This window comes from Clytia hemisphaerica, unplaced genomic scaffold (genome assembly GCF_902728285.1).
Source record: "Clytia hemisphaerica strain Z4C2 unplaced genomic scaffold, Clytia hemisphaerica genome assembly, whole genome shotgun sequence".
Lineage (NCBI taxonomy): Eukaryota > Metazoa > Cnidaria > Hydrozoa > Leptothecata > Clytiidae > Clytia > Clytia hemisphaerica.
This window is the reverse complement of record NW_027104529.1, coordinates 232,017-258,537: the sequence shown is the minus strand read 5'-3', so window position 1 is coordinate 258,537 and position 26,521 is coordinate 232,017. Positions and strand designations below refer to the sequence as shown.

The window sequence follows — 26,521 nt, the reverse complement described above, 5'->3', positions numbered from 1 at the left end:
ATTTTTTTGACGTAATTTTGTCAGTTTTTGCGCTTTGAAATTCCACTATATTGCTACTCAGAGCTTCCCAAAATGGTCCCAGCTACTTGTAGAATTATTATCTTGAGACTAGCTACTAATAAAAGGTCAGTAAAACGGCAAAAATGATCAGTCAAATTATGAGTATGTAGTACATTATGAGTATGCAAAGGACCGTTAGTTTTGTTTTCACAAAACGATTAGAAATTTTTCATCAAAAAAGGCCTTAACAATGACACATCACTTTTATTTCTACCAAAGTTAACAATATCTTACAAATTATTAGGCTCCAAATAAATATTCTACTTAAAAACCAGTACAGGGACCATTTTTGGAAGCTCTGAATAGCAATATAGTGGAATTTCAAAGCAAAAACTGACAAAATTACGTCAAAAAATGTTGTAATTTGGCCATAACTTAAGTTAAATCCGTCATTATTTTGTGTAGGTTGTCAACAAAAGTACTAAGGGGGGGGATTTCATGGTTGGCGGAGGAGCGGAATCGGCCCTTTTTTCGGACGGAGTGGCGGAATTTGGCGAAAATCTAGACGGAATTACGGAAATTGGGTTCTCTGACGGAGACGGAAAATTAGACCATTTTAGTGCGGAAAAACGGAATTTAGCAAAAAAATTTGCGGAAGTTCTGAATTGGTAAAAGATTTTCAAAATTTGCGGAATTTTCGACAAAAATATTGAATTTCAAAGGAATTTTCGGTGACGGAATTTTGGTTCAATTTAAGACGGTGTGACGGAAATTGGAGAAAAAATTGGCGGAATTACGGAATCGGGTACCCCCTGAAACCCCCCCCCCCTACTAAGAAATGACTGAAGGGTATATAACTGGTTTCCATCTCAAAATTTCATAAATTTGAGGCTACCGTACAATAAAAACATCCAAATTCAGGCAACAACTACCAAGAAGTGGTGCATTTACCCCCTGATTTGCCCACATTGACCATGATTACAGACAATGAAAACCACAAATAACTTTTCCATTGCTCCTACTACAAAATGAGTGGTCAGAAATAAAATTGGTGCACCATAAAACTGCTTTAAGGGTGAAATAGGTCCAAAAACGATAAAAATCGCCTAAAATGGGCATTTTTACCTCCTGGTTTGTCCATTTGCACCCTGGTTTTGTTAGTTTTAAAAGTCAGCATTGTAATCTTTCAGGATATATTACACGAAAATCAAGTTTAAACTATTTTTGATGACGTTTTAACCGAGATTAGTGGTGAAAACTGCTCAAATAAGGTAAAAACCCGTAAAAATGGGCAATTTTACCCCCTGCAGCCCTGAAATAATACTAAATACTGTTTATTTGAAATTTTTCTGATGTATTGCATCAAAGTCTATCATAACACCTAGTTTGTGTCTCATTAAAAGTTGTTTGGGTAGGTCCCAGACTTAAAAAGGGTCAAAATTTAGTTAAAATACCCAAATTTTCCCTCTTTTTCCCCAGGCAAACCTATAAAAATAATCATCAGCCTACCTTGAAACTTTTTGCAAAGTTTCAAAGCAATTGGTCAACTGATTGACTAGATACAGCAAATTATATCATCCCTGGAATGGCATTTTCCTTAACAAATCCTTACAAAGGGTAAAAAGTACCCCCTAAAATCGGGCCCAGTATGAAAAATTGACCAGGAGTTAGCTTTGGGGACCGATCATTTCTTAAACTAGGATTGTACTAGGATAGTTGAGGATTCCAAAAATATATAGTTTATCCTGTAGAATCTTGGGTTAAGCAAAAGTGCTTATTTAAGGAGATATAGGATTTGGCTCCCGGACTAGAAATTAAAAATCCCAAGTTTTTCTAAACTGATTATGGATGAGTCGGGAAAAGAGAGATCACGAGTTTTTAGAATAGTTACTTTCTACAAGCTAGGGAAGGGAAATATCAGGAATTGTGAATTTCTTCCCTTAAAGGTATGACAATTCAATCAAAAATTTTAAACTGTCACAGATTAGAGCCTACCTTAAGGGAAGAAATTTTCGCGGAATTTAATTTCGCGAATCGGAGTTTCAAAATGGCAAATTTCGCGGAATTTAATTCCGCGAAAATTTCTTGCCTTAAGGTACATTCGGGAAGACAAGTGATACTTTTATGGACCTACCTGGTTATGCATTTAATACATTTATAATTGATATCTACGTGACGTGACCACTAAACAATCATTCAGAACACAAATAGTATAGTGACGATCTATTAAAATTAGTCGTTTGTTTCTTATAAAAAAAAAAAAACGTTTAGAAACCAAAATTTCATGATCTTGAAATATTCTTTCATCATATTCAAGACTTTCGTAGGTAGACTTTCGTGAGCAAAAACAAACATCTATCTCATCAAAAAATTGAGTAATTTGGCTAAGAACATTGATGTATGCTTATTAATACACTCATTTTCTTTTATAAGCATACTGAAGCTCAAATTTCCAGAAAAATTAAGCATATGCTAAGCATACCTTGAGCCTCAGCCAAAGAAATATTTAGAATCATAATTTCCAAACTTCAGAAAATAACAGAAGAATGAAGAAGAGAATTACAAACAAAATTGGTGATTTTATTTTGTTTAATCTCTTATAAATAACACAACTTATAATAACAACAATATTCGAAAACAATAGAATGTCTTCATTTCCCTCAAGATTAAAGAGAAATTTTTACCCCCCCCCCCACTCCTTTATAATCTTTTTTACCAAGCATAGGGTTAAGCATAAGTCGAGACTCAAAATTGAGCTTTACTTAAGCATAGTGAGCTTCAGCCGAAATTTACCGTATGCTTATAAAACAAAATGAGTGTAGTGATTCTTGTAGATAAAGATGTGTTCTTGAGCTGAAAAATTCATTTTTTACAAAAATCTTCTTGAGCCATCTTTTACCTACTTTCATGGAAAAAAACTGAAAAAAAAAAAAAGATCCAATATTTCACCAAGAAACTTTCTTGATTTCACAAAGTCCAAAAAACCCTTGGCCGTTTTTTAGCCGAAATTTACTTCCAAAAATCGAGCTCCGTAGTTCGACACTTCTATTGAAAAATCTATTGTAAAAACGTTGATTAGGTCATTAAATAAAAGTTCAGAAAAGACGGCTTGCCAACGGTTTCTACATGATTTGACGATAAAAATGAAAATTTGTTTTTCATTTTTTGCCGGTTACTAGGTTCAATTATTAAGAATATACTCGACATAAAATACCTTAGGGCCAGGGCAAACCAGTCCAACATTTCATCCAACATGATTTTCCATCTTTTTACATTCCTCTGCAAGACTGAGAAAAGTTGGTAACAGACGAATTCAAGGAACAATACTCAATCATAAAATCCCTTTGCAAAAGCTTCTGACCACGGGAAGACATACTAGAAGTGCTGTTCAAGGTTTATTCCAGAAATGTGATAGTTTTCAAAGTTGGGTGGTTCATTTTCATAGTATTCAAGGTCCCGTTGACACCCCATGGAAGACACTGTCCTGATATAAAACGGGAACACTTGTATGTCGGGGAAATCTCAAAAAGAAAGCCTTGAACAATTTTCCGTTAGGTTTTAAGTAGGATTTTACGTGCATGCGAAAAAGCTTTAAGATTTGGTTGGAAAGACCGATGGCTACAGACCAAAGAAGCAAAATGAAAGTTAGTCTGAAGTCATGTTGGGATTTTGATTTTATATCTTTAGTTTCGATTTATTGTATTTACACGTCAGGGAAAATTATTCTAAAAATGAGTTAATTTTTTGGGCCCTTTTTCTTCTTGCTTTTATTCTTGTTCTTGACGTTGGTCTCCTGATAAAATTTGGATCCAATTTTCTTTTTGTTTGTTGTCATTCGCGGCTCCTTCTAAAGTGAAAACATTGATTCATTCAAAAAGTACAAAAATAACAAAATCCATAAAGCAAAGTTTTGATGGAGGTACTTTAATTGAATTTTTATTGTATCGAAAACACTTTTACCTTAGCTTACGAGGGATAATAATTTAATTTCTTTACCTTTGTTTTCTTCGACTTGCTATCGTCATCCTGTAGCATTTCGAAGGACACTCGCTTCTTTCGTTTCTTTTGCTTCGTGTATGTTTCTTTGTAAGATGTACCTGATTAAATTAAAACAGGTAACGAGGTTTGGTTTAATAAACTATCTCAATACGAAAACACAAACCAAGGACGAAAAATACTATTGTCATCTCTGGATCAGTTAGCCAGTTCCTATAAAAACCGTCAATGACAATCATTTGCAAACCTACCTTCATCGGGATCGTCACTCAATGCTTCGACACAGAGAGCATCAGTTGTATCTGTCACTCGGAATGAACTATCACCTGAATCAAAGTGCAGGAAGAATTATTAGTGAAGAAGTTTAAATTTTATTACGAAAGATCGATCAATAAAGGCCCGAAAAAAGTACGCTCACCTAACGAAGCCATTTCTACTTAATACGGTCGCAACAACAAACTCTAAAACTACGTTAACGAATTATGACAAATCTTCATAGTGACGTCAAATATATTTATAAAGACAAATGGTGTCAGATACTATCTATTGCACGATTTTCATCAGCTCGTAAGCTTCATGCAGATTTTTACATCACCCCATTGTCAAAACTAGTTTGGTTAATTCAAAAGTTGTAAACAGAAAGAAACAGCAACTCAGACAGAAGGGTAAATGTTCACATCACTTAAATCAGCAGCAGAACTGGCAGTTACCCATTCATCACTGTAGCAATAAAGATTTGAAATTGTAACTGTGTGCAATCAGTAGGTTAATTGACATCCTAGTTCAATAATGAACAATATCAGGTCATCAGACCTAATGATCATCATTTTGCACATAAAACTTTCCCATAAAAAAATCAAAGATTACTATCAGTTACCTTTTGATTCGGTTTCTTTGATCTTCAAGAATTGTTTCTCTTCTGATGACAAGACATCTAACAAACTTGAATCAATCAATTCATTATCATCACCTTTGGTACAAGTATCGTTCCTAGCCTCAAGACTTTTTTCACTTGGAGATTTTGTATCTGCGTTTATATCTTGTTCAATAAGGTCATCTTCATTCTCAGAATCCGAAATATCACTCTCTACTTCACCATCCACTTCACAAGGTTCATCGTCTTCTTTAATATCAGTCTGTAAATCATCACCTTGAAATTCAGGTACAACATTCAAAGATTGAAAGTTTTGTTTTGCAACATGCGGAATTTCAGAACTTGTTTCAGTGTCTTTAGTATCTTTTTCATCTGTTTTGGACTCTTCCTCAGATTTTGGCGGAGGAACAAAGTATGGTAGACGCCCACGTTGAAAATCATGAAGAATCATTCTTGCACCTGTCTCTATGTCCGGTTCACCACCCTAAAATAAGTAGATAATTTATTGTGATTCCCAGTAAAAAAGAAGGAGCAAGTGTTGTGGCTTTTGTAAACTAGCGTTAGATCTAATTAGAACAGAACTTGGAAAATACATTTACCTTCAGCAATCTTCCACTTTTCTTGCAAAATTGTTCCATGAAATCTTCTGCATCTTCCCAGTGTTGAATTTTGTACGTATTTCTGATATACTCTTCCTTGACTCTGTTTAATACTTCTGTAATGTGTTCTGAAGGAACCTTCAAATTTTCAACTCTCACAACTCCTTTCAACACAATTTCAGTTTCTGTATCACCACTTGGATAAACAACCCCAGGACAGTCAATTAAATATATCTTCCTCATCAAAGTCACATATTGCCATACTTTGGTTTCCCCAGGTATAGGTGCAGCTTTACAAACTTTCTTTTTCTTCAGTGTGTTGATGATTGATGATTTTCCAACATTAGGGTATCCAATGAAACCAACACTAAAATAGATTAAAATGTGTAAGTATTTAAATGAATTTACTGAAAAAGATTTGTGTATTAAGGACAAAGAAATGTATTGAAGTTTGTTATAATTCAATAATTTGAATCATTAAAAAACCAACTCCAAACTTGTATTTCCCAGAGAATTGGCACCATTTCATATGGGAATACAAAACAGTAATTGACTTCTCTGGTAAAGCAACGAAAGGTAAAACCACAACGTTTGCTTTAGCATGTATTATATAGATCCTTTGTTTTAGTGCATTCTGTTTTACCAATGACCAGATCTGAAATTCTCTAATGCATTAGGGGCAAAAAGAATAAAGAGGTAGATAAATTTTATTAGACTATGTACCTAATATTCTTTTTGCCTTGATGTAACTTTCCAAATTGTCGAAGGAGTTGAATTAAAGCACCTTTTCCAAATGGATTTGTGACACTTGCATGAAATGCTAAAGTTGGAACTTCTGATGACAAAAGAGCTACCCACTTCCTCTAGAAAATACAAAAAGTACACTGCATTGAAATTTCATTCTTCCAAATTTTAGAGTTTCACAAAACAGCAACATTTTTCCTCAGACAGAAGTAGCGTGTTCTGTTCACTGGCAAATGCCTCGAACCAGAGGTGTCAGATAATTGCTAAGTTCATCATAGGAAAGTTGCATTAATATTACTAGTTTGAATGTCTGCAAATTGGAACTTAAAGTTTTTAATGTGTCTAGATTTATGAGAACTCAGACAGAAGGGTAAATGTTCACATCACTGAAATCAGCAGCAGAACTGGCATTTACCCATTCATCAATGTAATCATGACACACAAATACAAATGAACAGGAGACATCACTTGGCGTTGATTGCTTTACTAAAATACAACCCAAATGATATTTTAAGTCATCAAAGCGGTTCTATCCACCTAAAATTCCTTTATAGTAGAAAATGTTGAAACATAAACTAGAGTTTTCAAGGCACTGCAATTTTTTCATTTGATTATGATCACCATAATATGTTCCAAATTTTAGAGTTACATTTTCCTCAGACAGAAGTAGCGTGTTCTGTTCACCGGCAAATGCCTCGAACCAGAGGTGTCAGATAATTGCTAAGTTCATCATAGGAAAGTTGCATTAATATTACTAGTTTGAATGACTGCAAATTGGAGCTTAAAGTTTAATGTGTCTAGATTTATGAGAACTCAGACAAAAGGGTAATGTTCACATCACTGAAATCAGCAGCAGAACTGGCAGTTACCCATTCAATGTAATCATGACACACAAATACAAATGAATGGGAGACATCACTTGGCTTTGCTTTACTAAAATACAACCCAAATGATATTTTAAGTCATCAAAAAGCCACCTAAAATTCCTTTACAGTAGAAAATGTTGAAACTTAAACTAGAGTTTTCAAGGCACTGCAATTTTTTCATTTGATTATGATCACAATAAAATGTTTCGTTTGATATTACTCAGAAAGAAGGGTAAATATTCACATCACTGAAATCAGCAGCAGAACTGGCAGTTACCCATTCATCACTGTAATAATGACATCAAATTTTGGAAAAGTTCAGTACTTACAGTGACCCAAGTAGGTACCAAATCACATTTGTTCAGAATGAAGATCAAATGTTTGTGTTTTTTCTCATTTTTCATGAAGTCTTCTATATGTTTTGATCTTGTCCCATTTGGATCTCTAGCATCAAGTACTTGAATAACAACATCTGACGAGTCAATAACCTAAAAATAACAAACGATTTGATTAAGTAATTTAAGCTTAACAAAACAAACTTACTAAAATATGATTAACAATACCATCAGGAAAAAATTAGAGTATAGATTGAATAATCAATAACTTTCATAAATAAATTTTCATCATCTGGTTTAATTTTGATCGAGGCAACTACTGTCCAAACATTACTCTCACCTTATATAATTCATTCCAAATTCTTTTTGATTGACCTTTCGAAAATTTTGGGTCTCTTACTTCATCCTTTTCGACAATTTCACTGTTTTCCAAGAGGTCACCATCTTTGGTTTTATCATAGGCATCTATTGCAGATGGAAAATAGTTAAAACCTGAATTGAAATCTCGTACCATTTGTTAACACAGCATGAACAAAGTTTTGAGGAAATTCAATTTTATTGTGCTTTGTAAGCATAAAACAAGCTTTCTTAATCTTAAAAATATTTAATTTTAAAACGGGTGAAACTAAAAGATAAAAAGTAAATTGAAATTCTATCGTGTATTCAACTGAATAACTGAGAGGAGGAGAAGTTCTCCAATCAGGAAAGTGAGCAGAACAAGTTAGTGTACCAAACTAGAGTGACTGCAGTGAGATGAAAACTTCAAACCAGTCAAAGTATGTTGGAAATTCTCAAACTCAAACAAAATAGAGTAAATACCTGTGTTTTGTTCAGCAAGGGCAGCAAGACCCTAAATGAAACACAAGACATCTACTTAAAACCAGGTTACACAATAAACTTCAAATCCTCATTATTTGTCTTGCTTAATGCAAAGACAAATAAACAAAGTCTAACTACTGAATATGGAGCGACGACAAAGAAAATAAGATAAAATCCACTTACACTGAGGTCCCCAGCAGCAATATTGGCTCTCTTGCGATGAGATTTTGGTCCAAATGTATTTTCAAAACTTTCTGTGTCAAGAAGGTGGACCCTTGCAGTCTAAAACAAAAAAGAGTGAATGAATTATTGGGTTTTCAAGCAAAAGCTTTACTGTAGTTCAAAAAGCAAAATCAAATATTTTGATCCATTACTTGAAATGTTTCAAGTTCTACTATCAAACTTCATTTACTGATGACAAATGATGTTAGCGAATACCTGATTCAGTGTTGCATTCATTTTACGCCCTGCACCAATTGAGAGTGGTGCAGGGTTCTAGCAGATGCCTCATTTGTCTTACATTTCAGACCAACAATTACTCTCGGGTACTTAATAGCCGCCCCCGCTAATAAATTTTTCAAAAATTTTCCACCCTGGACATTCTTATTCCAACCCCCTGCTTATTAATTTTTGGGAAAATGTTTTTCAAAGTTCCCTTTTTTGTCATAATTCAGCTGTATTAGCCTCCTTTTCAAAAAATTTCCACATGGCTCCGAATGGGGTTCTAGGTCCCCCCAACAAATTTAGGTCCCCCCTACGATTTAGGTCCCCCCACTTTTCAGTAAGGTTCAGGTCCCAGTTGAAATATAAAGGTTCAGGTCCCTGCAAAAATTGCTTTCAAGGTTCAGGTCCAAGCAAAAAAAGCTACTGTCATTTCTGGTAGTATTATTACTAGTTTTTTTACATATCAACATGGGACGTCAACCAACTGAGGAAGAGAAGAAAGAATTCATGTACATCATAAAAATGCGGGGTTAAAAAAAATTGGGGGTCCAAATTGAAAATTTAAATAAATGTTGCCCACCATGGTTGGGCAACGAGAAAATTTTGGAATTTTAAGGGTAGAAATCTGCCATTTTAGCCATAGTGTCCTCCAGGGTGTGTTCCCCCCACCAAATTCTTGATTTTTTTAAATCTCCCCCCTCTTTTTTTTCCCCCTATGACTTTTCGGTTTTTTAGTTTCCCCCCTCTTTTTTGCTTTCCCCCCAGAAAATTCTGAAAATATCAGTTGCCCCCATATACCCGCATAAATTTCTCAAATTTCAACCTGCCACAAACGTAAAATTTTGCTGCAAAAGGAATACTAGACAAAATAGAACGAAAATTGGTAAATTTTTCAATCATGATCTAATCACATGATATCATGTGGACTGACCTTGGTTGCTGAGATAAAGTTGAAGTGATTTCATACTTCCCCCCCACCAAATTTGCCAACTATCGATGTTTTCCCCCCTCTTTTTTTTCCCCCCTTTACTATTCAAATTTTCATTTTCCCCCCTTTACTATTCAAATTTTCATTTTCCCCCCTCACCCATTCAAAATTGGAAAATTGGTTTCCCCCCCCTTTATAAAAGGGGGGGGGGGAGGACACTATGTTAGCCTACATTTTGATAGAATGTAAGAGATAATAAATTCAATAGAAAAATCCTTAACTTATAAACCAAAACAATAGTGAGGGGGTATTTTACAGTTATCTAATTAGCCCCCCAGAACTTTAGTGTAGCCCTTAAGCTCCCCCCACTTTTTTAGGTCCCCCCTGAGTTTAAAAAATGAGACAGCTCCCACCCACTTTTAAGCCAATTTGAGATTTACACCCCCCCAAATAAGTGGGGGGGGGGGCGGAGCCATGTTCCATCCAGCACATTTTTATTTCAACCCCCTGCTTATTAAGTTTTGAGATTTTTTCCAACCCCCCAGCTATTAGGTACCCGAGAGTACCTAGATTTTCATTTCATTTTATGATTTTAGACCGAAGGTTCTAAAATACAAGCTACCAGGACAAAGCTTGCTTCTATTTTGAAATCTCAACTGGCCAGATTTCCAGGTGGAAAAGTTGCAACACTGGATAGTTACTCTACAAAGACTACTAACTCTCCGAGGTGAAAAAGAAATCTTGGCGGATGGCTGAAAAAGTTTCCAAGGGAATTTAATTTGACGAATGATGAGTATACTCAAGGCCAGAAATTCTCAACATTTTGGAAATACAGTTGAAGCAACAGAATTTCTTCCCTTTGATGTACTGAATTTAAATTACTTTAAAATGTTTCAAGTTCTACTATCAAACTTCATTTATTGATAATAAAATGATGTTAGCGAATACTTGATTGTATATTGCATTCATTTTACGCCCTGCACCAATTGAGAGTGGTGCAGGGTTCTAGCAGATGCAGCTTATCAGACACTTCAGTCATTAATAAATAATTACCTTCTGTCTGTCATTAAGCAATGATAGAGGTAGCTTGCTTGCTTTCATTACAACCTAAAAAAGACAATTAGAAATCAATACAAACCATAATAATTGCATAGTTTGTAATTTCACCCTCCCCCCTATATACCTATCCAATTTTAATGAAATTGTATCCCCTTTTTTTCAAGAAGATTGTTTTTATTGACATAATTGAAAATTTTTACTTTAAGACAGACGCCCCCCCCCCACAATGGCTCCCAATAGATTTGGCATCTCTTATTAAAAGGGCAAACTACAAATAGTCCAAATTTGTTCACTTTATTTTGTACTATCCCCAATTGGCTTTTGATCTTGAAAATTAATTCTTCAGTCTGTACCCTTAATAAAAAATTTAGAGATAATCCTTACTTTATATGGATTTGACATAGCTTTCCCCATTTCATCTTGGAAAGTCTGTAGAGCATTCTGTGTGATAACTTTTGTGTTACCTTAAAAGAAAATGTTTAACAATTGATTTTACCTCATCTTGCTGTTTGTATTTTTTAAACTTTTAAGATTTTTGCGCTAGATTTTGTCATATCAATGAGGCAGAGTGTCAGACAAAAACAGCTGGGCCTCAATTTTACTGAACCTAGAAAAAGAAACTGTACAAAATGACTGTATTCTTGTCAAATTCTGCTTGAGTCACCCTAAAGGGTTTTCTTATGATTAGGCCATTTTTCAACCTATTATGCTTATAAACATAAATACAATAAATATATCTTAAGAATATACCGAACCATTTCCTATTTGGCTCCACCCTTGCAACTTCGCCTGACTTCACTTTGCTCTGATACTCAGCTGCGATGATTATCTTTCCTTTCTTATCCCTGAAGTTAAAAAAGACATTACACAGTCAGGAGCAGAGAATATCAGAAAGGTCTCTTAATATAAGAACCAAATTGTTTTCCTTAATTATTTTTTAAAGAGGGTTCAAAGATTCACATATCATTACAGATTCAAAGAAATCATTCAACAGGGCTCGAAATAAGGGTTGGACATTGTCTGATCCAAATAGCTTCATGTCCGAGCAAATAATGATAATTTTCAAGCTAAAGAAACCCTGATCAGACATTTTGTCCGACATACTTGAAATCGTTATTTCGAGCCTGAATGGGCTTTTTCCCCTTGCTTAAATGCGTGAAAATAAATTGTGAGAATTATGAAAAAACATTGCATGAATTGAAGGTTTACTGGGGCCTCCTTCAGAGGTTTTAGCATATTGAATTAAAATTTACTCTAGAAGGAAACATTCAATAACCCCTGGAAAACAAGTTCCGCATGCTTTAAAAAAATCGAATGGTCTTTTTATTTTTGGTGATCTGGGAGAGATTAATCAATAAAAATTACCTGACAGGTTTACCACCTTTGTACATTTTCAATCTCTTAATGGTTGCTTTATCCCTCATTCTGGAGCCAGCAGCTGGTTTCTCCCGATCTGTAAAGATGAAACAGTCATTTTCAGTGTAGAGGGTTGGTATTTTGATTTAAGTGATGGATTCAGGGTGAATTTCAAGGCCTTTAGGAACATCAACAATGGAATAATAATTATTCATAAGATTCAGACTTTAGAATTAGACCCTGAAAACCATTACCACAAAAATTAGTTTCTGCAAAAAATAGCATCTGTTTTGCAAATTACGGGAAGCTTTCCATGTAGCCCTAATTTCAAGCTAACAGAATTACCTATCTTTAATACCAAAAAAATTATATTCAAGGTCCAATTTCAGCCAAATCCATTTTGTGGAAACTTGTGCTTCACGAAGCTCAAACTTATAATATAACTCCCTGGTTAAATCTTTGGATTTTTTATCCAACAAATATAGCGTAAGGCAAGGCATAATTTGCTAAGGCTAAGGGAGAAGAACGTTGAAAACTCCAAGAAGAGTAGGGGTGTCAAACATCGTGACAAGCAGTTGAAATTAGTCATGGATCTTACCTGGATTGGAGCTATTCTTCTTCTTGTTAAAAGTATTGCTATCATAATTAGGTTTCCCCATAGTTGTATGTGAAAATTGGGTTCCTTCTTTGGTGCTGAATGATGATGGTGAATTGCATACACGTGCTATCAGTCGAGAGGCTTGGTACGAAAGAACGTTCGATGCAATTTGTGCTCTTCAGTTGAATTTCGTGGTCACTTTTCTGAAATATAAAAAGGAGAGAAATTGAGAAAAAAGTAGGTAGCTTACAAGGCCACGGAAAGTTAAATTTCTCCGTAAACCGGCTGCCGGTGAAAGGGATGGGAAATGGTTTCGGCCAAAGTTTCCCGCCTTGACCAGTCGGTGCTAGGAGTGCCGAAGACCCGAGCGCTAGAAATCACCCCACCCTTCGGACACTCCCTTCGTCCCTTCTACAATTAACATTAATATGGGATGATTAAGCATTAAGCAGCACTAAACAATAATTTACTGCATTGTTGGACAAGCTTCTCTTTATAGGCACATCAAATGTGTCAAAATATGGTTGGGTTTGTATACTTTTTTTAACCACATTTTTTGGTATAAAACATGTTTTAGTAGCTATAATAATAAGTAGTGAGTATAAAGTATAAAGTTTAAAAATGTTTATAATAGAAAGTCTTTTCCCTGTAAAAGGCACTTATTTATACAAATTTAAGACATAGTTTTAAAGAAGTGTAGCCATTCAAATTTATTTAAATTTTAAATTTAGGTCAAAGTTTATGGCGCGCGGAAGCGCCAATAAATACTATCTTGTTTAAAAAACGATACTATCTTGTTTAAAACGATACTATCTTTTTAAAACAATACTATCTTCGTTTAAAAATATACTATCTTTTTATCTTTTTAAAACAATACTATCTTTTTTTAAAACATACTATCTTCGTTTAAAAACATAACTATTATCTCATTTATAGAAAGAAACTATCATATTTTGAACTGATACTTACATCCAAAATCTAAATCAAAACTTTTCTTCTTTCTTCAATAAGGCTGAGTTACAGTTGTCGAGTTATAGATCAACTAAATTGACTGGTTATAAAAAAATCCGAGTTATAAATCTTTCTTGTCTCGCTTATCCTCCAATTTCCAACGGTGCGTATGCGCATTACGATAACATGTGCCCGATCACCACGTTCTCTCAGCGTGCTTTCTGCACCCAGGGGGGGGGGGGGTATTTAGGCAAATGGAGGGTACGGTATGTTGTGCCGCCCTTAAGGGTAGCTTTTTTGGATTTCCAAAGTCCCGCTAAGGGTTGGAAAATTCAAAAAGTCAAATTTCAGTCCCACTAAGGGTCGGAAAAATCAAAAAATCAAATTTCAGTCCAACTAAGGGTCGGAAAAATAGGAAATTTCAACTTTCTACCCCCTGAAAAATCGAAATTTGGTCAAACTTGGTCAAATTTGTCCCACTAAGGGTTGTTGAGTCCAATCCTTTTTAAACCAGCAATTAACGCCTTGTTTATTTGAAACGCTGCTATTACGTTCAATGTGTGTCACTCTACCCCCAAGGTACCCACTCTCCACCGCAGCCCCTATGATTTGGGTAAAAGAGACAAAACCTTACTCGACATTTAAAAAATATATATTTTCACTCGTTAAACTGTTAACTCGGCTTTTCAAACCGTAAGTTTCTTTTTAGATGAAATAGTATGTTTTTATTTATAGTAATATATTTTGCAGGTCTATCGACCTCTATGAAATAATCATATTTAACATTTTGTAGGCGCACAGTTGGCCTCTAAATCAGTCGTCTTTACAATATTTCATTTTCAGTAACGCGTAAGTCACAGCAGATCTTCTTGAAATAGAGTCTAGTCCGAGGACTTCCTCTAACCTTTATTTGACTGCCATCCTTTTGTAACTTTGTCTTCTCTTTTGCGTTCCTATGCCATTCTTTGATGGTTTCGCGTTCTTTTTTAGAAAAATCATCGGTTACTCGTAAATCAGTTACAATTTTCTTTAGCTTGTGGACTGATGCTAGAATCTGACGTTTCTCTTCTTCATTCCTTAACACAACTTTTAAGGGTCGCCAACGTTTCGTCCTGAACATCTCGTCCTTTCGAGCTCCTATTCTTTCTGCGCTGACGATGTTTACCTTTAGTCCCATTTGGTTGCTCACAAATTCTTCAACGTAATCTTTATCACTTGTTCGCTGTTCTTCAAGGGTTTCATGTTTGAGTTCATCAATGTTGTGAACAATGATATTGCACTTTGTCAGGTTCAGCCATCGTACTTCTTCTTTCTCTTCTTTGATGAGGTTCTTGATCGTTACCTCTTGTTTCTTTAACTCTGTAATGCTAGCATAGGTCTGTTGTTTCATAGTTACTTCTTGCTTCTTCAGTTCTTCTTTGGTAGTTTCTGCGTATGTCCTTTGTTTTTTATCTTTAGCGACATCTTCCTTATCTAAAAGTTTCTCGATTTTCTTCTCCAGCCTGTCCAATCGAGCGTTTGTAGATTTATCTCCTTGTTGCTCTCCATTATTAACCTTATCAGTATTTGTTGCCTTGTCCTTACGCACTCTTTCTGTACTTGTTTTGATCTTTTCCAGAAGAATTGGCGTGACTGTAACACATTTGGCACATTCGAAGCGCCGGCTTTTGTATTGGAGGCACAGCTGTATCTGATAGGCAGGTAGCTCCGTGCATGCATAATGGACAAACCTTTCGCATCTTCTACATTGTAGCACATCATTGTCCTTCACAATCTCGTTCATGAAGCAGTTGTCAGGGGTGCAGAATCCATTATTTTGTTGAATTTCGACTTTTTTTGGTATTTCTTTAGTTTTCGCCATTTTGATGCATTTCGACGAGCACAACCAGCCAGAAAAAAATTTGACGTCAAATGAAGATAGTATTTATTGGCGCTTCCGCACGCCATACAAAGTTGTTTTCTAGCTAATTTTGATCATTTTGTCTCTGACTTTGTTTTTTTTTGAGAATGATGAATAATGGGCTAATCCATTTTTCAAACCATACAGCATACAGGGGTATTGTCACTGACAAACTTTTCCAGAGGGTCTGAGCCTTGATTTTCCAAGGGGTTTTTGTTCATTTTTCAGATTTTCCAAGGGGGCTATTAAAGGTTTCCCAGGGCCAGGGGGTTGTTCGCTGCTCCTATAAACTCAGAAGCAACCACCGACCTAAAATTTGCAAATATCTGTTCTATTTTGTCAGCTGGAAGGATTTCCACGAAATTAAGAACAGTTCCTCTTTTTCCAGGTGAGAAATATTTACTTCAGAACAGTTATATTTTCCAGCTAGGAGGTAAAAAAGCTTTCGGAATTATATACCAATCGATCACAAATTTTATGCTGATTAAGAAAAAGGTCAGAGTTATGGTCTGAAAATTTTGTTATCTGGAGATATGAAGCACTTTCGATTTCGATTTTTTTAAATGACTACTTTTGGTTCCAGATTTGCATGGCTGTAACATTTGATTGGCTTGGGCTTAATTTGTCTATGTTTAAAGTCAAAAAAAAATTTTTTTTCAAGCAAGAGGGCTAAAAGGGGTTGAAAATCTAAAATCCGCCAATATGGAAATTTGAGCCTGATCCAAATAACGCCACACACGTTTTCTGACTCTTCAGGGACTATACTTTCATGATCAAAAGAAAAAATGACTATACGCCGATGTGCATACGGGACCTAACTCAGCCCCTAGAGTAAATGGCTTGAATGAATTATTTTCACATTTATTTTTGGAAATTGATTCCAAGTATGCGACATTTTTTGCTTTTATAGCATGCTTTTGAAATTATAAAATGGCTTCTGTTAGGGAAATTTTTTCCTTTCCACATTCTTTCAGATAATGAAAATGTTTCCCAATATATTTGAGATTTTTTTTCTTTCTGGACCTACCTCTGGGTACCCCGGTGGAGGTCCTATGAATTTAAACCATTGTCTGTTCGCCCGTTTGTCCGTTCGTCTGTTACCAGCTTTTCTCGAGATTGGCTCATTAGTTTTTTTTGATTTTGTGCTCAAAGATGCGTATTAACAATGCCCAAAACATGGCCGAGTCTGATTTTTGAGAAAAAAATGATGCAAAATGGCAATGTCCGATTTTTTTTTCTGGCTGAAAATGCCGGAAAACTGTTTTTTGGCATTTGAGTTTGATATTTGAGAAAATAACATGCAGGAAATCGCCGTTTTTCTAGATTTTCATTGGACTTTTTCCTTATAATTGGTTGTTTTTTCATTCAAAAACATTATTAATAGCAATGCCCACCATCAAGCATAATTCAATTTTCAATAAAATTGATTTTTGAAGCCGGAACTATTTAAAAATTGCCGGAACAACCTATTTTCGCCGGAAAGACAGTATTTCTTGAATTTCTCGAGATGTACTTTATATTTTTTTATGAAATTTTGCACACTGATGTAAAATGACAATATCTAAAATGTGACGGAGCCTGATTTTCAAAAAAAAAAGTTTTCCGGCCGAAAGTGCCAGAAATATGCCAGAAAAACCGTTTTTTTGACATTTTCTCAAATTTTCATCCTTAGTTTTTTCTGATTTTTTGCATTAAGATGCTATTCGCAACGCTCATAACATGGCCGAGTTCGATTGTTGAGAAAAATTTTTTCCCGGTTGAAAATGCTGGAAATCGCCGTGTTTGAAAATTTTCATTGGATTTTTTCCTTATATTTCTGTTTTTTACACAAAAACATTATTGATAACAATGCTCACCACTTAGCATGATTCAATTGTCAATAAAACTGATTTTTGCGACCAAAACTTTCTATTTATTTTTTCCCTACAACCCTTCCCTCTCCCCCCATCAACAATCAATGATGAATTTATTGCGTTATGCATTTTCGCTAAACGCTATATTTTCTGACTGATTTTTTTCATTTTTCTTCTCGCATTGCTATCTAACTTTCATCATCAGGTAGGTCCATTCAGCATCTAGCTTGTTTTTTCTATTCTGTTGGAATATTATGAAATTGTTTCCCTATTTTGAAAGTTTTTTTCTTTTTGGCATGTATTAAAAAAAACATTTTTAGGATACTAATTTTTGACCTTTTTCCAATATTTTATATATGAAAGTATGATTAGAGTACAAACAGCCTTTCTAATTCAGATTTATTTGTGTCAGCAAAAAATTCTGGGTTCTATAGTACAGTAAGCACTTTTACGTTGGCAATAGCCAAATTTACGTTGGCATTTGCGTCGGCAATAGACGCGGATTAAAATGGCTGATGAATGTTTTTCAACAAATTAGCTGATGATTCCTAAAAGATGAAACTGACAGCACTAAATTGATTCTTGTCTACTTTTTCTTAAAATTTGTATGATTTCGCCCTGGTTGTGTTATGCATGCAACCATTGAAGACTCTTTGTGAATTGATTTATACATACTTATATATAAGTATGCAAAATATTTCATCTCTTTTCATTTTGAAAGCATAAATTTTTCTTTGTTTTTTTTTTTCAGACAGGGAAAAACACCATACATGATTTACAAGATTCTTCGCTCATTTCTTTGAGCATTATTTATTTAGTCTAAAAAGTAGAAAAATAATATTAGTCAAACAAATCCAAAATAACAAACTAGAAATCATCCACAAAAAAAAATCACTTAAACAAGTATAAAGGTACAGATTTTTTCTGTACGTTGCGTTGATCATGCCAGGTCTGTCTTTAGAAATTAATAATGATTCTTTGAGTCTCAAATGAAATTTATTTGATGCGTGTCCAACAATTTTAAAGTGATTATAATTGTAAAGATTCTTACATCTGTTACATAATCTGCGTGCTTTTCGCGCGCTTACAGTTTCACGATAATCGGAATGAGCCGTCGGGCGGATGAGGCGGAATAGATTATATCGACTTTGTTTTCTATTGTTATTTTATATTTTACGGGGAGATCGAGATTAGCTCGACCCTTCTCTCACTGAACACTGTAGATATCAGATGTCTTAGATTTTATATCATGTAAAGAATCATAAACTACTATATCAATCGCTTCACTTTAATCCAACCCAACACTTTGTACATGGTCCACCGAACAAAACATCACTAATATGGTAAGTATTTTCTAAATTACAGTCCTCACTCCTTTTTTACAGCAGTTCAAGGGGGATACTTTGTATTTACGCTGTTTTTCAGCAAGGCATTTTATTGTTTCCCTTTTTATTTATGACATCCATCTATGGATAATCATTTGGGAGGGTGCATTCCATCTATTTTTGTTCTTTGATAGTTCATTAAACCTATTTGCTCAAGAAACCCCCAAAATTGTTGCAAAATGTTTCCTTCTATCGGTGTTTGTTCTGTCTGGCTCAGTTGATTGTAGTGAGAGTCGCTCGACACCTCTTTGTGAGTATCTTCGGGTCACTGGTTTTGAAATTAGACTCTGAAATAATTCAAAACATTCAAATAATTTGTCTGAAGGTCTTTCTCTTTCACAAAACATTTTTCCCTCTCTCTTATCAACAAAATTCTCTCAAGGATTTCTAAAATAATTTTCAGAGATTCTTTAACAAAAGGATATTGTGATTGATTTTCTTCTCTTTTCCTTTGTTTAAAAGAAGTGAAAATTGTGAACCACCTTTCTCCTTTTGATCTCTCAATTTATTTAATTGGATCAATTTACTGTGAGTGTTCTAAATGAATCTGAATTTTCCTACAACTTTGTGTTTTTTCTGTCTCGTGGAGACGTCTTTTGGATTGTCGTGAAGACAAGGCCATAAAATTCATTTCTTTTTTGTCTCGTGGAGACGTCTCTGGATTGTCGTGAAGACAAGGCCATAAAATTCATTTCTCTTTTTGTCTCGTGGAGACCTCATTTGGATTGTCGTGTGGACAAGGCCATAACATTTCATTCTTCCCTTTTTTGTCTCGTGGAGACGTCTTTTGGATTGTCGTGTAGACAAAGCCATAAAATTCATTTCTCTTTTTGTCTCGTGGAGACGTCTTTGGATTGTCGTGTGGACAAGGCCAAAAAACTTCATTTTTTCACATTTTTGTTGTGTGAACATACCATAACTGTCTTATCTATTCAAATATTGTATCATGTCTGAAACTGAAGATGACAAGACATTGAGACTCGCTCGTCGAAAACGAAATGGTAAGAAATCGACTTGTCATCACTACATCGATGACATCGAGAAACATCTTTCGCAGCTAGATCAACTTGAAGAGTCAAAACAAGTGACAGTCCTTGGAGCTCTGAAAACCTTAAGGGATTCTCTCGTCGATTTGAAGTCTGAATTCTTAGCATTGGATATGGAATATTTAAACCTTCTTGAAAGTGACGATGATTACGACCATGCGTACGGAGAGTCTTCCCAACTGCAAGCAAAAATCGACGTTACCACGGGCTCTGTCACCAATCTGTTAGATTCGTTGAAATCAAAAGCTTCCAACACCTCTATCTCATCTCATGAACACAAGGTTCCAATTTCTGTGAAGTTGCCAAAACTTGAAATTAAAAAGTTTAGTGGAAATCCAAGTCAGTGGAGATCTTTTTGGGATTCTTTCCAAGCTGCTGTAGGGAAACATTCGTACATCGAAGACGTCCAAAAGTTCAATTTTTTGAAGGGCCTCTTAGAAGGAAGAGCTGCCATGGCTATCTCTGGGTTAGAACTTTCTGATAAGAACTACAAGGAAGCTGTGTCTCTTTTGTCAGATCGTTTCGGAAGCAAACAAGTCGTGATCACCCATCATATGGACACGCTTTTGCAGATTCTGCCAGTTAAAGCAGGTACTGATGTCAAACAACTCCGTGCAGTTTATGACAAGATCGAAATCAACGTCAGAGGATTACAATCACTTGGGATAAAACCTGATCAGTATGGCTGCTTACTCGTCCCTGTCATTATGAGCAAGGTTCCTGAAGACATTCGTTTGATCATTTTAAGGCAATTTTCTTCAGAAAATTGGACATTCGAAGTCCTCTTAAAATGCTTCAAACAAGAGCTAGAGGCACGTGAGAAATGCGAAGCAGTCTCCAAATCCTCAAAGTCAAAGGAACCCCCATCAGACAAGGGTAGTGGTAAAGGCAACAAGGGTAGTGAAGGTAGTCAAAATGGTGGTGGAGGTGGCAGCTCCCGAAATTTGCTTAATCCCACCGGAAGACAAGACAACAAGATCAGGTGTTCATATTGTCGAGGTGAACATAGCTCTGCAAAATGTGATATCGTTCAAGACGTAAATACCCGATGGAAATATGTGAAACGCAATCACCTCTGTTTCAACTGTCTAGCAAAGAACCATGGCTTGAAAGAATGTACGAAAAGGAGTTGCAGAAATTGTGAGGAGAAACATCATGAAAGTCTGTGTCAGGGAACGCCTTCGACTGGGCTGATTGCAAGGGCAAAAAAGTTGACACTCTTACAGACAGCGAAAGTAAAGGTCTACCACCCTAACGACAACAACCAAGTAAGTAAAGTACGTATTGTATTCGACATGGGATCAAATGACAGCTATATCACCAAAAGTATCAAGGACAAATTGAAACTACCCAGTCTTGGCAAACACAAGATGGTCATCTCAGGTTTTGGTGGGTCGTCTAAAGGCTCGAAGGAGTATGACATGACTGCTTTAAATTTAAAGAGTCGTTTTGGTGGTGGTTCTTTTCCTCTCTCTGCTTTAGTTGTTCCGACGATAACATCTTCTCCCTTAAATCCTTCTGTAGAATTTCAACATCATGAACATTTAGCTTCTCTCGATCTTGCAGATGACTTTACTACACCACAAGAGGAGATTTGTGTGTTGATAGGGGTTGATCAGTACCATCGCTTTGTTAGTGGAGAAACCGTACGTCGTTCTTCTGGACCCGTTGCAACTAAATCTGTGTTTGGATGGTTAGTTAGTGGTCCAATAGAGGGTACATCCTCCTCCTTCTCTAACTCCCTTCTTCTCTCTTCCCAAACTCCTTCTATTGACGAACGTCTTTCTCGCTTCTGGGAACTTGAATCGATGGGTATTGTTGATGAGTCGATTGAAGATGAGGTAATGACGAAAGAATTCAAAGACTCCATTGTCCATAACGGAGAGAGATACGAGGTTCCTCTTCCACGAAAGGATGTACATCCTGATCTCCAGGATAACTTTTTGTTGCCAAACAACGTCTTTTTGGACTGAAGAAGAAATTCAATCATAACCCTGACCTCAAAGCACAATACAACCAATATTTTGAAGATCAGCTTGAACAAAATATCATCGAAAAAGTTGACACAAAAGACCATGGAAAGCAAGGCTGGACACATTATCTTCCACATCATTGTGTCATTCGTGAGGAACGAGAAACAACAAAAATGAGAATTGTGTTTGATGCCTCCTGTCAATCGAATGACAATCCTTCTCTAAATCAGTGTTTAGAAACTGGTCCATCTTTAAATCCTGAGCTTTTTGATATTCTTTTACGTTTCCGTCTTTTTCCAATCGCACTTGTTAGTGATATTGAGAAGGCTTTCCATATGATCAGTGTTCGACCCGAAGATCGCGACGTTCTGAGGTTTGTTTGGTTTGACCCAAAGGATAACAACAAACTTGTCACTTACCGTCAAAAAAGAGTTTTAATGGGATTGAATGCAAGCCCCTTTATTCTTACTGCTACTGTTCAAAATCACCTAGAGAAACAGAAAGGAAATAACTCGAAATATCGGTCCCTCGTTGAGGGTATCACAAACTCCTTGTATGTTGATGATCTATGCACCGGTGAGTTTGACGAAGAGGCTGCATTTCAATTCTTTAAAGACTCGAAGAAACCATGGCCAGTTCAACCTTCGTAAATGGAAAACGAGCTCATCTGCAGTGCCAGAGAAGATGGTGAAGGAGGGTGAAACATTGGGTAGTGATGACTGCAAGGTTCTCGGTATTCCTTGGAATCCAAGATCTGACGTTTTCTTCTTTTCTTTACATGAATTTGCTTCGAAATTTCTTGATATGGTTGTGACCAAGAGAAGTGTTGTTTCGGTAGTGGCTCAACTCTTTGACCCTCTCGGTCTTCTTTCACCTGTTTTTATAACAGCCAAAGTTCTTCTCCAGAAAATTCACAAGTCCAGCTCCGACTGGGATAAGGTTGTTGAGAAAGATCTCCAAGATGAGTGGAAAGACTGGCTAAATCTTTTGATTGAAATTGGCTCTGTCAAGATTCAACGCTTCTATTTCTTTGGGCTTGATTCCTTCAGTAGAGAATCTCTCATAGAGCTCCATGGTTTCAGTGATGCCAGTGCTGTGGCTTATGGAGCTGTCGTTTATGTTGTCGAAAAATCTTCTAGAAGAGCAGTCACAGTCACGAGCAAGACAAGAGTCTCTCCTCTAAAAGAAACCTCAATCCCTCGTCTTGAGCTCCTTGGTGCTTACATTCTTAGCGTTCTCATTCAGAGAGTTAAACAGGCAATGTCAAACATGATTAAGATCGATGGTATCCACTGCTGGACTGACTCGATGGTGGTACTCTATTGGTTGGACAGTGGTAAGGAGTTGAAACAGTTTGTTCGCAACAGGGTGAAGAAAATCAAGAAACATACACAGGAAGGAATTTGGAGACATTGTCCAGGCAAAGAAAATCCATCAGACATGACAAGTCGAGGTGTGTCATCAAAGGAAGAGTTCGAAGAAGGTCTGTGGTTTCGAGGTCCAGAATGGCTTTCTAAAGATCCAGAACACTGGCCTAAACAGAAACTTGAGGTGGATATGTCGGTGAAAGAGAAAGCAATGAAGGAAGTAAAAGTAAGTAAGGTATTGCTGGCGAGAGTAACCACTGTCCAACTGATAGAATTTCAACGTTTCAGTGAATTCAAGTCACTTATTCGGTCAGTCGCTTGGGCTATTCGCTTTTGCCACAACTTTCAGGTTTACCACGGTTCTCGCTTTTCTCTGGGACAATTAAGAAAAGGTCCACTCACTGTCGATGAATTGAAAAAGGCTGAACTTGACGTTCTACATCAAGTTCAAAATCAACTCTCTGACGACCGTTTGAAGGAGCTGGAATGTTCTCTTAGTGTCAAGTTAAATGTAGATGGTCTTTTGGAAACTGTAGGTAGACTCGAAGAAGCTTCATCTTGCAACCGCATCCTCATCCCACGTGACAGTCATGTCTCAGCGTTGATCATTCTGCAGGCTCATCAAAAGGTCAAACATTCAGGTGTCGCAGCAACTCTAGCTGAAGTCAGATCTAGATTTTGGATTCCACAAGGTCGTCAATTCGTGAAGAAAATCTTGAAAATTGCATCGTCTGCAAGAAACTCAACTCAAAGTCGTTTTCAACCATTGAAGGGTTGCTTCCTGAGTTTCGTATTGATAAAAATGTCACTGGTTTTGAACACGTCGGCTTAGATTATCTTGGTCCACTGTATGTTGTTGAGAAATCATCTTCCACTTCTGTAGAAAAGAAAGTCTGGGTCGCTCTCTTCACGTGTGCAACTACTCGCGCAGTCCATCTTGAGCTTGTGAATGATATGACGACTGACTGCTTTCTCAACTCTTTTCGGAGGTTCTGTGCTCGGCGAGGTATTCCTTCTTTCATTGTATCAGACAATGCCAAAACGTTCAAGGCAGCTGATAAATACCTCTTAAAGTTGTCGAAGGAATCCGAGGTCCTTGACTATTTTTCATCTTTGAAGATCACCTGGCACTTCATTCTCGAAAAATCTCCTTGGTGGGGAGGCTTTTGGGAGAGGATGGTCAAGTTGACAAAATCATCTTTGAAGAAAACTTTGGGTAAAGTGAATGTCTCTTTTGAAGGGTTGCACACCATTTTGACTGAAATTGAAGCCGTGTTGAACTGTAGACCGTTGACGTATGTTGGTGCCGATGATGAGATCGAATGCCTGACACCATCACATTTGATTTGTGGGAAAAGAATCATCAGCCTCCCAACCGGACAAGTCGTGAAAACGTTGGAAGAAAGCTATCAACACGTCAAAAAATGTTTTGAAGATGCGCGGGAAAGATGGTACCGAGAATACCTCACAGAGTTGAGAGTACATCACAAGAAAGTCAAGAAATTCGAAACCCCAAAAGTTGGGTCTTTAGTTTTGGTTAAGGATGAAAACAAAAAGAGACAACTATGGAATGTGGGTAAGATTGAAAATTTAATTTTTGGAAGGAAAAATGTTGTTCGAGGAGCCTTGATTAGTTTGGCATTGAAGGCAAACATAAGGTCAAACGTCCCTTGAACTGCTGTACCCCCTAGAGGTCCATGGGTGGGATTCTTTTCATTTTTCAGGACAAGAAACATCAACAGGATTACCAAATGAAATGCAACAATCTAAGAATCATGTCAGTGTAGAGAAGGAATCCCAGCCAATTATACCGGCTGTTGTTCAAAATTTAGTTTTTTCTCCTAAACATCACACATCTATCTCTTCTAAACCATCGATTGTTGCCTCTTTTGAACCTTCAATTGTTGCCACTTCTGGTCCATCAGTTCCTGTTGTCTCTGGTCTATCAGTTCCTGTCGTCCCTGGTCCGTCAGTTCCTGCCGTCTCTGGTCTATCAGTTCCTGTCGTCTCTGCTCCGTCAGTTCCTGTCGTCTCTGGTCCGTCAGTTCCTGTCGTCTCTGGTCTATCAGTTCCTGTCGTCTCTGGTCCGTCAGTTCCTGCCGTCTCTGGTCCGTCAGTTCCTGCCGTCTCTGGTCCATCAGTTCCTGTCGTCTCTGATCTATCAGTTCCTGTCGTCTCTGGTCCGTCAGTTCCTGTCGTCTCTGGTCCGTCAGTTCCTGCCGTCTCTGGTCTATCAGTTCCTGTCGTCTTTGGTCTATCAGTTCCTGTTGTCTCTGGTCCGTCAGTTCCTGTCGTCTCTGGTCCGTCAGCTCCTGTCGTCTCTGGTCCGCCAGTTCCTGTCGTCTCTGATCCGCTCATTCCTGTCGCCTCTGGTTTATCAAATTGTTATCAATATAATCAAGATGAATTGATTGCACTTCCACGCACTCCAAAAAGAGATTTACGAACAATTTCTACTGGTCCATCGACATGTAAACCAGTACATACAACAAGAACAACGTCCAATGAACAACAATTGTCAAACAGTAAAACAAAATTGAATCCATTAGCAAAGACTTATAACTTGAGATCGTTGCGATCCAAAACTTCTTCTTCGGGAGTGTAAAGATTCTTACATCTGTTACATAATCTGCGTGCTTTTCGCGCGCTTACAGTTTCACGATAATCGGAATGAGCCGTCGGGCGGATGAGGCGGAATAGATTATATCGACTTTGTTTTCTATTGTTATTTTATATTTTACGGGGAGATCGAGATTAGCTCGACCCTTCTCTCACTGAACACTGTAGATATCAGATGTCTTAGATTTTATATCATGTAAAGAATCATAAACTACTATATCAATCGCTTCACTTTAATCCAACCCAACAATTTGTACAATAATTGAGCAATTATGTCAGTTGTCATGGCAATGTTTCTTAATGGCAGTCGCATAAGTGTCATTGTATTTCAAATCGTTGCTCGTCAGAAGAGAGATCCCCAAATGCTCAAGAGACCAAACGATAAAGTGACGTTTAGTCTCAACAAAGTAAATGCTGTTGCAAGCATTGCACGAAAATTTATACAAAAGCAGGAAATCGAAATCTCTAGACAATGGTTCTTTGAAAGCAAAGCCATTTTTTGTACAAAAAGGCAATGAAAATTTGATTTGAAGTTTATTTCAGATGCAAACTGACGGAAAATACTAATGAGTTTTTTCTTAATTACTAGAATCTACCAACCTCAATTTTTGGACCTACCCCGGTGGGTAGGTCCTTTAAATTAACTGATGTTTGTCCGTCCGTTCGTCTGTTACCAGCTTCTCGGATTTGGCTCATTAGATTTTTTTGCACAGTGATGCAAAATGGTGACTCACAAAAAGTGATGGAGCCAGATTCTCAAAAGATTTTGGCAAATTTGGGCCAAAAAGTCCCTAAAAATAGGGTTTTCT

At 36.6% G+C, this 26,521-nt stretch overlaps 3 protein-coding genes and 1 long non-coding RNA gene across 5 annotated transcripts in view; 2 read left to right on the top strand and 2 right to left on the bottom strand.

Moving 5' to 3' along the window:
- The window catches only part of LOC136822132 (uncharacterized), a 237,764-nt gene that overhangs the window by 141,113 nt on the left and 70,130 nt on the right, over positions 1-26,521 (bottom strand). The window lies entirely within an intron of this gene.
- Positions 3,662-26,521, bottom strand: part of LOC136822176 (uncharacterized) — a 28,452-nt gene continuing 5,592 nt past the window's right edge. Inside the window, exons 2-16 of one of the 2 annotated variants that reach the window (XM_067078419.1) lie at positions 12,619-12,821; positions 12,030-12,117; positions 11,420-11,509; positions 11,049-11,128; positions 10,659-10,712; positions 8,417-8,515; positions 8,234-8,264; positions 7,755-7,879; positions 7,409-7,567; positions 6,193-6,332; positions 5,470-5,836; positions 4,874-5,354; positions 4,248-4,322; positions 3,997-4,097; positions 3,662-3,847 (exon numbers count right to left, since the gene is read on the bottom strand). In XM_067078419.1, the coding sequence (XP_066934520.1) occupies positions 3,737-3,847; positions 3,997-4,097; positions 4,248-4,322; positions 4,874-5,354; positions 5,470-5,836; positions 6,193-6,332; positions 7,409-7,567; positions 7,755-7,879; positions 8,234-8,264; positions 8,417-8,515; positions 10,659-10,712; positions 11,049-11,078 (1,773 nt within the window). In that variant the 5' untranslated portion in view covers positions 11,079-11,128; positions 11,420-11,509; positions 12,030-12,117; positions 12,619-12,821 and the 3' untranslated portion in view covers positions 3,662-3,736. Of the gene's footprint in view, positions 3,848-3,996; positions 4,098-4,247; positions 4,323-4,873; positions 5,355-5,469; positions 5,837-6,192; positions 6,333-7,408; positions 7,568-7,754; positions 7,880-8,233; positions 8,265-8,416; positions 8,516-10,658; positions 10,713-11,048; positions 11,129-11,414; positions 11,510-12,029; positions 12,118-12,618; positions 12,822-26,521 lie in introns of those variants that run through there. The other variant, XM_067078418.1, reaches the window with a different exon arrangement.
- Positions 18,365-22,347, top strand: LOC136822241 (uncharacterized). Its single transcript, XM_067078485.1, has one exon. It carries the CDS (start codon positions 19,654-19,656, stop codon positions 21,724-21,726), a length of 2,073 nt encoding a protein of 690 aa, XP_066934586.1. The 5' UTR covers positions 18,365-19,653; the 3' UTR covers positions 21,727-22,347.
- Positions 24,767-25,929, top strand: LOC136822240 (mucin-1-like). Its single transcript, XM_067078484.1, has one exon. The coding sequence runs from the start codon at positions 24,850-24,852 to the stop codon at positions 25,696-25,698; it is 849 nt and encodes a 282-aa protein (XP_066934585.1). The 5' UTR covers positions 24,767-24,849; the 3' UTR covers positions 25,699-25,929.

What these genes read in the sequence shown, in the direction of transcription:
- LOC136822241 (XM_067078485.1), top strand. Translation starts at nt 19,654, where the DNA reads ATGTCTGAAACTGAAGATGACAAGACATTGAGACTCGCTCGTCGAAAA.
- LOC136822240 (XM_067078484.1), top strand. Translation starts at nt 24,850, where the DNA reads ATGCAACAATCTAAGAATCATGTCAGTGTAGAGAAGGAATCCCAGCCA.